Source organism: Coptis chinensis, chromosome 8 (assembly GCF_015680905.1).
Source record: "Coptis chinensis isolate HL-2020 chromosome 8, ASM1568090v1, whole genome shotgun sequence".
NCBI classification, from domain to species: Eukaryota; Viridiplantae; Streptophyta; class Magnoliopsida; order Ranunculales; family Ranunculaceae; genus Coptis; species Coptis chinensis.
In genome coordinates this window covers 11905375-11919038 of record NC_141463.1, presented here as the reverse complement: position 1 = coordinate 11919038, position 13664 = coordinate 11905375, and the positions used below count along the sequence as shown (strand labels likewise).

Here is a 13664-nt window from a genome sequence, read left to right as displayed (position 1 = left end):
ATTAGAGACTTCTACTTGGCCACTGGTTTGAGAATGATACGGAGTTGCCACTTTGTGCGTGACTCCATATTTCTTTACTAATGATTCAAAAATTTTATTACAGAAATATTTTCCTCCATCACTAATTATAGCTTTTGGAACGCCAAATCGAGAGAAAATATTTTCCTTTACGAACAAAACGACTGTTTTGTGATCATTAACACGACATGCCAATGCCTCAATCCATTTTGACACGTAGTCAACTGCTACCAGTATGTATAGGAAACCATGAGAATTTGGAAAGGGACCCATGAAGTCGATGCCCCATACATCAAAGATTTCCACAATTAAAATGGGATTTAAGGGCATCATATTGCGTTGAGTAATGCATCCTAGCTGCTGGCAGCGGTTGCATGCTTTGCAATGCTCATGTGCATCTCTAAACAGTGTTGGCCAATAAAATCTACATTGTAGAACCTTGGCTGTTGTTTTCTTACCACTAAAATGACCACCACAAGATTGTTCATGGCAGAAGGATAACACATCATTGTGTTCCCAGTCGAGAATGCAACGACGGATTAGTTGGTCAGAACAATACTTGAAGAGGTAGGGATCATCCCAGAAATAAAATTTCACAGTGGATAAGAACTTTTTTCGGTCATTACGAGACCAAGATGAAGGGACTTCCTCGGTAACTAAGTAATTTACTATGTCAGCATACCAAGGGGACGAAAAAATGGAATATAAGTGTTCATCCGGAAAGGAATCACAGATAGGTTCGGTATCAGTATCAACATCACTGACAAGTCTTGATAAATGGTCTGCAACCACATTTTCGCAACCTTTTTTATCTCTAATTTCTAGAGTAAATTCTTGCAGAAGGAGAATCCATCGGATTAACCTCTGTTTTGCATTTTTTTTTTGCTAATAGGTAACGAAGAGCTGCATGGTCAGTGTAGACAATTGTAGAAGAACCCAGTGAGTAGGGGTGTAAAATGGGCCGGGCTGGCCCAACCCCTTTATGCTATGAGGGTCGGGCCTGTGAGGGCCAACACTAGAATTATACAGCCCTTGCCCTCACCTCAGCCTCCTTTAGAAAACTGTGGGCTGGGCCTGAGGGCCGGGTCTACGGGCCGGGCTGTACAACTTGTCAATTATTCGAAACTCTTGAATACAACTTGTTTGGACTTCATTAACATATTTGGTTTTTATCAAATTTCATTAACTGATTAACATATTCATTACAAAAATTCTTGAAAACAACCTATCAAACTTCATTAACATATACAATAGAATATATGAATATATTCTATAGGAATATAGGGTAGAGATATATCCATATAATGCAGCTGTATCCTATAGAATATATTCACATATTCTAACAATATATTCATTACAAGAGAGAGAACCTCCATCAAGAACATGTTCAAACTTCAAACAAATCCAAAAACAGGTGTGCAAAACAACAAGAGAATTGTTTAAATGCATCATTTAGCTTCATAGTATTCTCTGTACTTGATTCTTGATCACAACTTATATTTGCTTTAGTCTTCAAATATCTGCAAAGCAAAAGGATAAATATTTACAGTTAGACAAATCCAACTCTTATCATTGGCTAAGTACAATGTAAATATAAAGAACTGGCCTCTAGATAAAAGACATCATTCTATAGTCTGTACACATGCAACCATGTTAGAGAAGAAGAATCAACCAAAATCAGAAAGTTAAATTTCAATTAGATATAAAGAAATTAACTAAAGAACAGTATGCCTGAGACTTCTAAACTTGCAACATTACTATATAGCAAAATCCCACTTCATTTCAAAAGTAACTGAAGGCTTGTGGGATCACTTCATTTGGTGCAAAACAAAATTGCAAAAGCCCCCTTCCAAAATCTGCAAAACAATAAGTTAATAGTCAAGATTCCAATATCACATAAAAATAAATACATAAATAAGTCACGTACACCACAACAATAGAAAGTACTAACGCCAGAATCCTCACGACCAAAGTCCACACACTACATCCCCACGTCGCTCATCGTCTCTTCCACTAAATTTTTATCTTGAAGTCCTTCCTCACCTTAAAACCAATCCTTCAAACAAACCAAAGCTTCCACTGTCTCCGACAACAAACAACTCCTATATTTGGTTACCACCCGTTCACTTCCACTAAAAGCCCCTTTAGATGGAACAGTAGTAACAGGCACCGTTAGTAGGTCACGTGCCAAGGCAGACAGAACAGGATAAGTACCTTCTTCATTCTTCCACCATCCCAAAAGATCAAATGTCTTTTCACTACAAACATTAATAATGGGCAGATCTAGATACTGCTACAATTCAGATTTGCTAGTGAGTCTAGAAGCTTCTCTACGTTGTGATAGCAATGTGGCAACCATATCTTCCACTACACAACTGTTAGATATTGCCACATTCAGGCCTGGAACATTCACCTTTATCTTCATTTGGTATTGATCAAAAAGTGCATACAATTTTCTTTTATATCGATTCAATCTTTTCTGACTCACAATAAGGATAGGTCCGGACACGGTATCGGTTTCAGATTCATGATCAGATAAAGGTTCAGATTCATAGTTTAGGTCCAACAACAATTCTAAAATAGTAAACTTATACCTTGGATCCATACATGAAGCTAAACCAAGAAGCAAAGGGACACGCTTCCAATATTTATCATACTTGTCCTTCATGTGTTCATACATAAGTATAAAACCAGGTTCATTGGCATACTTCTTTAATAGCAATGAAATTCTACTCAATTGATAGCAAAAGGCAGAAGAAGTAACATAACTAGTCCCTGAAAACAGCTTAGTCGAGTCAAAGAATATTTGAAAAAAATCTCTAATGACAATGGCATTATTCCAATCTTCTGGAGAAGGAGCCTGTGGAAAATCACTATCATAGAAAAAAAGATCAAGAACTTTCTGGTATGGAATTGTATCACGCAACATTATGAATGTCGAATTCCATCGAGTTGGCATGTCAACAGGCAACCTCTTCTCCTCCATGTTCAAACTCTTACAATTCTCAAAAAACTTTTGCAATTTTGTTGGAGAATTTTTCACATGTTTTACACTCTCTCTAATGTTATCAAGAGAGAAATCAACATGTTTCAGTCCAACTTTCACTATAATATTCATAACGTGTGCATTACAGCGAATGTGACACAATTGTTTAGATAACAAATCAGTCCCAAACAGTGAATTTTTCAATCGAGACACAGCAACATCATTGTTAGAAGCATTATCCAGAGTGAAAGAACCTATCTTGCCACAAAGATTCCAACTCAGAAGGTTACAATACATTGCATCACTAATAGACTTACCAGTGTGGGGTGAAGGAAGCCAAGGGAAGCTTATGAACCTTTTATGTAACTTCCAATCTTTAGTGATGAAATGAGCAGTAATACACATATACCCTAGTTTCTGATTTGAAGTCCACAAATCTGAAGTTAAAGATATTTTTCCGGGGACAGTGTTCAAAGCAGCTTTGTCCTCTTCAAAAATCATCATGACATCACTTCTCATTGTGATCCTACTTGGAGGTTTAAACTGGGGACCAAAAGACTTGGTAATCCACCTGGAAAGCTGGCTTATCTACTTTAACGAATGGCAATTCTTCACAAACAAAGTATCGCATAGTCTTGCGACAAGCTCTCGCTTGGTTAAAGGTGAAAGAGAATATGGAACCAGAAGGGCCAACACCAATGATGGTTTGTCCCGTATTAGTTGTTGTTCTATTGAGACAAGATTCCTTGTGCCTACGGAGATGACTAGTCCCACCCTTGTTCCCACAAGACAGCTTTTGAAAACATATTTTACATACAGCAACCATTGAATTAGACCCATCAACATTTTTTACAACAATACCATCATCATTAATTTCAACAGTTTTATCGAATTGGGTCCAAACATCAAAAAATTTGCATTTTTGTTTTTTAGGAGGTCGAGCATGGAAATTCACAGACTCTCCTTCTGCCCCATCTTCAATTGGAGTTTCTACATCAGTAACAGTATCTAATATCGAAGCTGACACGTTGGCCATTCCAATCAATTAGAAGTGTTAAAGATCTACAAGTTGGAACAAGCAAACCTTAGCACCGCACAAGCAAAATTCGTTAAACCGGAAGTGTGATACCAACCTATCCAAAAAGTTAACGAAACAACACAATGCTTTTAATACTCTAGAAAGGTACTACAAGTCTACAAGTATAAAACATAAAAGAGAATTTGAGTGCATTCAAACATGCAAGCAAAAAAATTGTACGAAGATCAAAGGTATACCAAATATAATCACCAATAGCATAGCAACTCAACACACAATATTATGGGATACAAACAAAAGTTTCGGGCGGGTTTCGGGCAAGATAGACATCGCAGTGCTCATGAATAGAGCTGTCTCAAATGTCTTAACAAAAACAATCAACCAAGATTTTGAGTGGGCTTCAAGTCGACCTTTCTCCACGTGTTGAACATCTCATGCAACTGACAAAAGCAAAATTCACACGTGTACAATCACAAGACAAAGTAGTAGCTTAGCAAGAAAGCAAAACACGTAGAAAGCAAGAGAGAGAAATATATATATATATATAAGAGATATAAATATATATATATATATATATATATATATATATATATAGAATCACAATATAAAAATAAGACATGATCTAATGAACAACAACAACTCTGCTTATTTCTTTATTCCTCTCATCTCACTACTCGTTTTTACTAAATCAGCTTTTTCTTCAAACTACTTTTATCAACAACAAGAACAACTCATCAAGATGGCTTCTGGTGCTCTTGGTGGTATCCATGATTCTGAGGAATGTTCTCAAAACAGTGTCGAGATCGAAAGTCTCGCCAAATTCGCTGTCGATGAACATAACAAAAAAGAGGTAAACTTAAAAAAGACATCTTTTTTATTATCTTTTTTAAATGTATAGTGAATTATTAAATATTTGTTCTTGTGTAGAATGCTTTGTTGGAGTTTGCTAGGGTGGTGAAGGCGAAAGAACAAGTGGTGTCTAGTACTATGCACCATCTTACTTTGGAAGCAATCGATGCTGGGAAAAAGAAGATTTATAAAACCGTACCAAAGAATTCCAGCAAGAAACAATATACAAAACCGTACCAAAAACATTTTGTAACAAAGAATAAACTTGAAATATATATAAAACAAGCTCATGAGAAAGCAAAGTAGAAATTACATCATATCATTAGAAAAAGTATAGCTTACCTCCTTAGCAATTCTTCACTAATTGTCACTAAGTGTTACTTAAATAGATCCAAGCTAACTTTACCAAAACAAGTGCTACATCATTCTAATTTCTTAGCCTAACAAGTCACAAAGAAACACACAACAAAATTAGAAAACAACACTATGAGAATGAAAATGAAACCGTACAGACAAAAAAGAAAGAAAGAAGGATGAAGATACCTAATTTAAAAAGATATAATTGGAAGAATGATTATGGGGGAAGAATGGTTAGAGGATGCATATTGTGTCATTTGTGTGCGGCGGAAATGAAGGCTAAAGAAGAAAAGAGAAAAGAAATTAGTAGTAGGGTTTCATTTGGTTGAATTTATATCAACCACTATACTTTAAATTTACATTTCTACCCTATGTAATAATAAGTGAAACTTAAAACCCTAAGGGTATTATATGTATTTTTGGTTAGAAAATCTAAATACCAATGAAGGCCTTAATGTGGGCTTTGTGAGGGCTTTAGAGGGTCGGGCCGAAGGTCGCCCTCATGTTTCCATATCTAGGCCCTTACCCTCCCCTCAAAACATGAGGGTCAGGCTGGCCCTGCCCTCAAATTGCATGCAGGCTTAAATTTGAGGGCATTTTTTGCCCATGGGCCGGGCCGGGTCGGGCGGGCCGAGGGCTTGAGGGCCGTTTTTACACCCCTAGAACCCACTAGGTAAGGACGAAACTTATCGAAGGCATATACAACGGCAATAAACTCTTTCTCAGTGGTGGTATAGTTACATTGAGCTTCATTAAGGATTTTACTCGCGTAGTAAATGACAATTGGCTTATCTTCTCGGCGTTGCCCTAGTACAGCTCCAATAGCATAGTCGCTCGCGTCACACATTAATTCAAAAGGTTTAGACCAATCAGGTGGTTGAATTATGGGAGCGGTAGTTAAGGCGGATTTTAAAGTCTCAAAAGCTTGTTTACAATTGAAATTGAAGTAAAAAACGGCATCTTTAAGCAAGAGATTAGTTAAAGGTCGAGCAACCTTTGAGAAATCTTGAATAAATCTCCTATAGAAACATGCGTGTCCTAAAAATGAGCGAATGTCGCGAACTGTTTTTGGTATAGGAAGTGAAGCAATTTTTTCTATCTTTAGCTTTGTCGACTTTGATTCCGTCTTTTGAAACGATATGTCCTAAAACTATTCCTTTTGTAACCATGAAATGACATTTTTCCCAATTAAGAACAAGGTTCTTCTCTTCACAATGTGTAAAGACCTTTTCAAGATTTGATAGACAGCTATCGAAAGAATCTCCATATATTGAGAAGTCGTCCATGAATACTTCCATAAAACGTTAAACCATATCACTGAAAATGTGAAGCATGCAGCATTGGAAAGTACTAAGTGCATTGCAAAGGCCGAAAGACATTCGTTTATATGCAAATGTACCAAAAGGACAGGTGAATGTAGTCTTTTCTTGATCAGCAGGATCTATGACTATCTGAAAATATCCTGAATAACCATCAAGAAAATAGTAATATGCATAACCGACTAACCGTTCAAGCATCTAATCGATGAAGGGCAGTGGAAAGTGATCCTTACGAGTGACTGCATTAAGTTTGCGATAGTCAATGTATATTCGCCATTTCACTGGAATACGAGCGGAGATGCATTCATCTTTATCATTGCGTATAACTGTAATGCCAGATTTCTTTGGAACAACGTGTACTGGACTCACCCAAACACTATCGAAGATAGGGTAAATAATACCCGCATCGAGTAATCTTAAAACTTCATCCCGTACCACATCTTTCATGGTTGGGTTTAGATGACGCTGCGGTTCACGCGATGTCTTAGCATTTTCTTCAAGATGTATGTGATGGGTGCATACACTACGGTCAATGCCCTTAATGTCATCGAGGGACCATCCAATAGCAGAACGGTGTTGTTAAATGACATCTATTAAATGGGATTCTTGATCGTCCGTTAATTGAGATGATATAATAATTGGATGACTACCATCTGGATCAAGATGTACATATTTTAATTTCGAAGGAATAGGTTTTGAGTCAGGGGTGGGTGGAGTGGGTATTAAAGATTCTTGAGGAAAGTCGTCTTCCATGGAGTAAACAGATTGATGTTTATCCAAGTCACTGGACATCACGGTCGTAGGGTCAAATAATGGTATTGACTCTAATAACTCGTTTACTTCTTGTGTATAATCATCGTCCTCAAATTCAGAATCGCTAAAGGAAAGAAATTAGTATACTTCATCTTCAGGAAAAGAGTTTGTTAAATACTCTTGCACAATGTTGTCAACCCTGTTCACCTCACCATCAATGTCAGGCTCTGGAATTTGTTTCATCATCTTGAACACATTTACTTCGACCGAAAGATTTCCGAAGAATAAGGTCATGGAACCATCCCTACAGTTAATAAGAGCATTAGCAGTTGCTAGGAATAGGCATCCTAAGATGATAGGAATGGAATTACATGCAACTTCTGTATCCAAAATAACAAAGTCTACAGGATAGAAAAAGTCTTGGACTTTTACAAGGATGTTTTCCACAATTCCTTTTGGATACTTAATGGAACGATCGGCTAACTGTAGAGTCATGGTGGTAGATTTCAGCTCATGAAGACCTAGTTGTTTAAATAAGTAATATGGAAGTAAGTTCACACTAGCTCCTAGGTTTAGTAGCACAGTAGCCGTATATTTGTCACCTAAGGTGCATGGAACCGTTGGTCTACAAGGGTCCTTGTATTTGACTATACCATTGTGTTCGGTGATGGGTGGAAACTGTTTGGTGAGGAATGCTTGTTGAGGAACATTAGTTCTCCTTTTTGTGGTGCACATATCTTTCAGAAATTTTGTATGTCTTGGCAATAGCTTTAAGGCATCGAGAAAAGGTAAGTTGATTGTCAAATTCTGAAAAGTCTCTCGAATTTCATCAAAATTCTCATCAAGTTTATTCTTTGCCAAGCGTGCAGGAAATTGTGCCTTAGGGTGGAATTTGGCAAAGGGGTCTGCTTGCTTGTTTCCTAAATTCTGAGATGTTGACTTTGTTGTATTTGGTGAATCCCCCTTAGGTTCATTATGGGAAATAGATTCATTGGAGCCGTTGGATTCCTTTGGTTGATCATCCGGCATATGTATGTGATTGTCTACAGTTTTTCCAGATCAAAGAGTAGTGATTGTGTGCACCTCACCTTGGTTGGGAGTACTTGTACCAGGTGCATTGGTGAGTTTAAAAGTCGTGTTTGCTGGCTTAGGGTTTGGAATTGCTTGTCCAAGAAACACGCCTTTCTGACTTTTTTCTTACGCTAATTGTTGAAGAGATTGTTGGATAGACGTTAAAATTTGAGATTGTTGGTTCATGTAAGCTAAGAAAGTCTCGCTTGTCCTATCTGTAATGAGTAGCGCAGGTTGTGCAACAGTACTAGATCACGATTATTGCTGAGAAGTTGTTGATTATAATTGGGATTTGGATTGGCTGGAACAAGGCGGCGGTTGGTTTGATAGTTAGCATCAGAAGTATTTTGAAATTGATTCTGAATTTGTTGGTATTGCTGATTATTTCCTTGGCGGTAAGGAATAAAGTTGTTGGTTGGTCGAACCGCGGATTAAGCGAAACCCGGAGGAGCCCCTTAACCGTTGATTATTTTTTTGGCCAAAGAAATTCGGATGTTGTCTCCAAGGTACATTAGGAATGTTGAATGCACATGCCTCCTCCGATGGTTGAGTAGAGGAAGCATATAACAAGGGACAATATGCATCAGGATGGTCAGGACTAAGACAAATAACACATGGGGAGGTGTCAACGTTCATAACCTGTTTTGGTAGTTGATCGTTTACTTGAACTGCAAGGGCATCCACTTTTTTAGTTAGGGATTTTATCAAATTTTTTAATTCAGGATCGGGTTTTACCTCAAAAATAGATGTAGCTTTTGTAACAGTATCCTTTGATGACCTAGGCGATTCAGTGTTATCCCAGTGTGTACCTTTTTTCGCTTGTTTTTTAAGAAAAGTATATGCTTCAGTAACTCCTTTGTCCATGAAGCAACTGCCGTTCATTATATCAAGAGTTTCTTTTTTATGATTAGAAAGTCCATTAAAGAAGGAACGAACAAGGATGGCTTTGTCTAGTTGGTGATGAGGACATTCTAAAAGAAGATCAGTAAAGCGACTCCATGCTTCCGTAAAGGATTCATGAGGATTTTGACAAAAGAATTAAATTTTCTGAAGCATTTCAGTTGTTTTCTTCTAAGTATAAAATTGAAGCATGAAAGCTTGAACAAGTTTATTCCATGTGTCTATGGATTGTGGCTGTTATCCTGCAAGCCAAATTGATGCTTTTTCTGCTAAAGTGAATGGAAATAGCCGAAGCAATAGTTGTTCCTTAGAGACGGCTGGATGGTGAAATATTATGGCCACTTGTTGAAGCCTACGAAGATGATTGTACGCTTTTTTGTGATCCAAACCATGATACCACGGTAACAAACTAAAAAAACTTTTGGCGGGGATAATGAAAATCACCGACAATGTCCTCAAGTTTGATCGGAAGAAGGTCCTTCCCCAGAATGCAAGATAGAAGTCCGGCAAATGCTTCTCACCGGTGGAGGATCGTCGGCCATAACGACAGAAGTTAATGGCGACGAAGGATCTTGATGAAGGTAATTAATAGAAGAAGAACAAGTTTTAGGTGAGAACTTACGCAATTACCGATTGTATTTTTTTCGACGATAGGTATGTTCAAATTCTTTAGTGGAACCAGACCGTAATCTCATGCAAGCATAAAATTAGATCTAATTTACAGAAGGAACTTATAATTACTTGAGTTTTATGATTCTCTTGAAGTATTAGAGTTGAACAACGTAGGCCTAAGCTGCTGCTAATGTAGCAGTGAAGCGAGGAATACGTGTGCATAAACCAACGGCCAGGTTACAAGAGAGATATGAGGGAGGCTTTCCGTGCAAGCACGGTTCTAATTAGGTAACCTCAATCTTTCAAATTTCCTAGACACCGTTGGAATATGATTAAGATTTATGGAATTAAAATTTATGCAAGGTCGTTCTTAATTTTTTTTATTTTTATTTTTTTTAAGATTTATGCAAGGGTGAAAGTACAAGCATGCAAATACAATCTACTCATACAATACTAGATGCAGTAGCATGTGGAGATACTCTACTCATACGTATAGCTATACGAATAGGCAAGGTTGTATCATCGATAAATACTTCGATATGTACAGGCAAATATACATCAGTAATACGTATATATATGCTAATTTGTAAATCGATATTACGTAGACGTATATCAACAGTAACATGCAAATTTGAATCACTTATACGTATATAAATACATTAGCATGCGAATATAGTATACGTACGCAGATAAATACGACAATGCTAAAACTAAACATGCAACGTATTATACATAAACTAAAATATGACTCTTGTATTGCATAATAATTCGATTTCGATACTCATTGAGATTGCGAGTGTCATATAGAGAGCAGTTTCACCCCGTAGGGTTTAGAAACAACTTACCCAACTCAGATTTTAACCCTCGTTGGAATGTTATCCTCTTTCTTGACAAAATTGAAGTATTATACAAGGATCCTCTTTCTTGACAAAATCGAAGTATTATACAAGGACGTGTACTTATACGTAGAGAAATACTAAACATGCAACAATAGACACTTATACGTAGAAAGACAGATAACCATGCAAAACATATATATATATATCGGGCTGGCTACGTCGACATACTATTCTAACATACTAATATGACATACCATCTAAACTGTAGATTTAGATTGAATCTATCGGTCGAATCTCAGTTTGTTTTAACAAAGAAACATAAAAAGGGTAACAATGTCATTTGAGCTTTTAAACAAAAAAGTGATCTTTCTTCTTCCCAAACTAAACGTGTTCTCTTTCTCCCAAATTAACTATGCTCCCACCTCTGTCTCTATCCACAAAAACTGAACCCCTCTTGAAAAATCTCCTTTTCTCCATGGAATCAACTAGGTTGAATAACTAAAAGGTAAAATGGACTAACTAAAGAAACTACCTTTTAAGATCCTGGGGCTTTTATAGAAGGATAGAGTTGGATTCTTTGTACCTTTCGAATCTTTTATCTCTTCTACAGCTCCACAACACATTTTATTTAATAGGAATTCATTGTTAGGAAACGAGAAGATTGTACCTAAAGAGTCCGTAAGCACTCAAAGCTATAAAGCCTATTGGTTAATGCTTTAGTTACTAAGGCGTGTTGGAATTGAATTTCGGTCTCGCAAAATACTAGTGCTTTAGATGGGGAAAAGTTTTGTTCTCTTTCATTCATGATTCAATAGTCGTGAAATTGCGAGACACTAAATTAGTTCATAATTGTAGCCGCGAGGTTGGTTGTTAGGTATGGGTGTTTGTTACTCGAGCTCCGGAGGAGTATAAGTTTAAGCTTTACAATAACTTTTCCTTCAGAGCCATTTTCCGGATAATAACCTATGTTCATGGTATGAATGTATGGTTTAGCTATTTGCCTTTTTATATCCAAAGATGAGTTTGTGGTTCTCGTTTATTAAGAATAACTTCATCGCGTGGGATCAAATGCTGATGAACACTTGATTTTACATCATTTGAAAAGGAGGCTCTTGTTAAAGGTGTACCTCTTGACACGCTTTCGTGACATAGATATCCTCCCCCCCTGCCCGAAGGAAACCAAACAATCCATATCCTTGAAAACCAAGATAAATCAATTCTAACTCTTTATCAATGGAGCAATGGATGGAAGTCTTATAAAGTCGACTTCTTCTTCACACTCCGCTCGAATGGTTGTTGCTACTATCCTTTGGTGTAGCCGGGTTTGGTAGTAAATAATATGGGTGTAGGTGTAATTCAGTTTTGAGATGTAGTTTTCGTGTGTGACTCAAAATCACAACGTTTCTCATTTGAATAAAACACAAGCATCAATGGTGATACCATAAATGGAATTTTGTTTCTCAAACTAAGTTATCCGTATATCTGAAATGTTAAATTTTGTTTGATCTGACGGTTTAGATGGTATGTCAAGATAGTATGTTAGAATAGTATGTCGACGTAGCCGGCCCGTATATATATATATATATATATATATTTACAGGCGTATGAACATGATTCATGCATATTTCTAGGTTAATACGTAAATAATAATTCATAAACTAGTACATAATAACTACGTATATGACATTCATGAAAAAACAGTAAAAATTTGGAACCTGTAGCGTCCCGCTAGTCCGCCAAAGAAATGAAACAGACGTTTCAATCCGTCGACGTAATTAATCCCATAAGATATTTGAATTTTCTGTTACAGTTCCAGAGAGTTAGGCCTGGATATGGATCAAGATATATCAGTGGATGCTGGAGCTAGAACATGAGTAGCAAAAGAGAAAAGACACCCGCGGATGCGGTTTCCACCTGCGGACGTGAGTCCAGTACCGCGCACGCGGAGGATTCTTCCACAGTGAGCTAAAATTTTGACAGCAATCTTAGATACTTGTGTAGTTTACTTTTCTGGTCCTAACTTTTTGTTCCTTGAAGTAACACAAAAAATCCGTTAGTGATCAGGTCTTTTGCGAGGCAAAAATGTTGAAAAAAAAACAAAAACGTAAGAAATAAGCAAAAATGAAGGAAGGATGAGAGTGGGGGTTCCCCTTGTAACAATTTCCAGTCTATAGCACAAGTCCTTGGTCTTTAGAATGGTAGCGGTGCCATTTTGATTTTCACCTTTTTGCTATGTTAGAGATTTGAATATCTTCCTTGGACAAATTGCGAAAACAAAGAATTTTCCTTACTCACGATCTTCGTGTGCATATAGTTTTTGAGTAGGGATTCGAACCAACCTAAATTATAGGACCACTTACAACTTGGTTTTGCTCTTTAGAAACTAGTGAGTAAGTTTAGTTAAGATTTCATTAATACTAACTACATACTTGGTTACAAAATAAAACAAACTTAAGTTACGTAACATGCAGCTAAAACAAGAATAAAAATTTACTAAAACAAAAGTGGAGAGTTAATTTTTTTCTCATGTGAAAATAACCTCTATTATTTGATTTTTAGTAAGTGCATCTTAATCTTCCTAGGACTCTTAGACAAGTCCTAATAAAAATTAACTTGATCCCTAACGTATATGACTCATCTCTAAAATCATACATGATAGCATGTAGAACCAAAGCAATGACTTATCTCTAAGCTCATCACTTTGATTCCTAATTAGACTCTACACCAACTACCATTTTAGGATAGGATGTAGGTCTAGTTGTTCTTCCTAAACAACTTACTAAAATCAAATACAAAGGTTATCCCTCACATGAGCATCATTAACTCCCCACAAGGGAAGGTTTAGCTCATGTTCCTTGGGAGAAAAATATGACAAGTGTGGAATATAAATGTAAAAAGAGAGAGGAAGAACAAGAAGAAAAAGA

The 13664-nt window shown here is 36.8% G+C and overlaps 2 protein-coding genes across 2 annotated transcripts; one reads left to right on the top strand and one right to left on the bottom strand.

The window, feature by feature from the left end:
- Positions 1–2311: 2311 nt before the first annotated feature.
- On the bottom strand, positions 2312–3523 carry LOC147479976 (zinc finger BED domain-containing protein RICESLEEPER 2-like). The gene has a single exon (XM_086578534.1). The coding sequence runs from the start codon at positions 3521–3523 to the stop codon at positions 2312–2314; it is 1212 nt and encodes a 403-aa protein (XP_086434660.1).
- Positions 3524–4646: 1123 nt separating this feature from the next.
- LOC147479975 (cysteine proteinase inhibitor 6-like) lies at positions 4647–5210 on the top strand. The gene is made up of 2 exons (XM_086577809.1): positions 4647–4890; positions 4968–5210. The coding sequence occupies exons 1-2, from the start codon at positions 4666–4668 to the stop codon at positions 5193–5195; spliced, it is 453 nt and encodes a 150-aa protein (XP_086433935.1). The 5' UTR covers positions 4647–4665; the 3' UTR covers positions 5196–5210.
- Positions 5211–13664: the final 8454 nt, after the last annotated feature.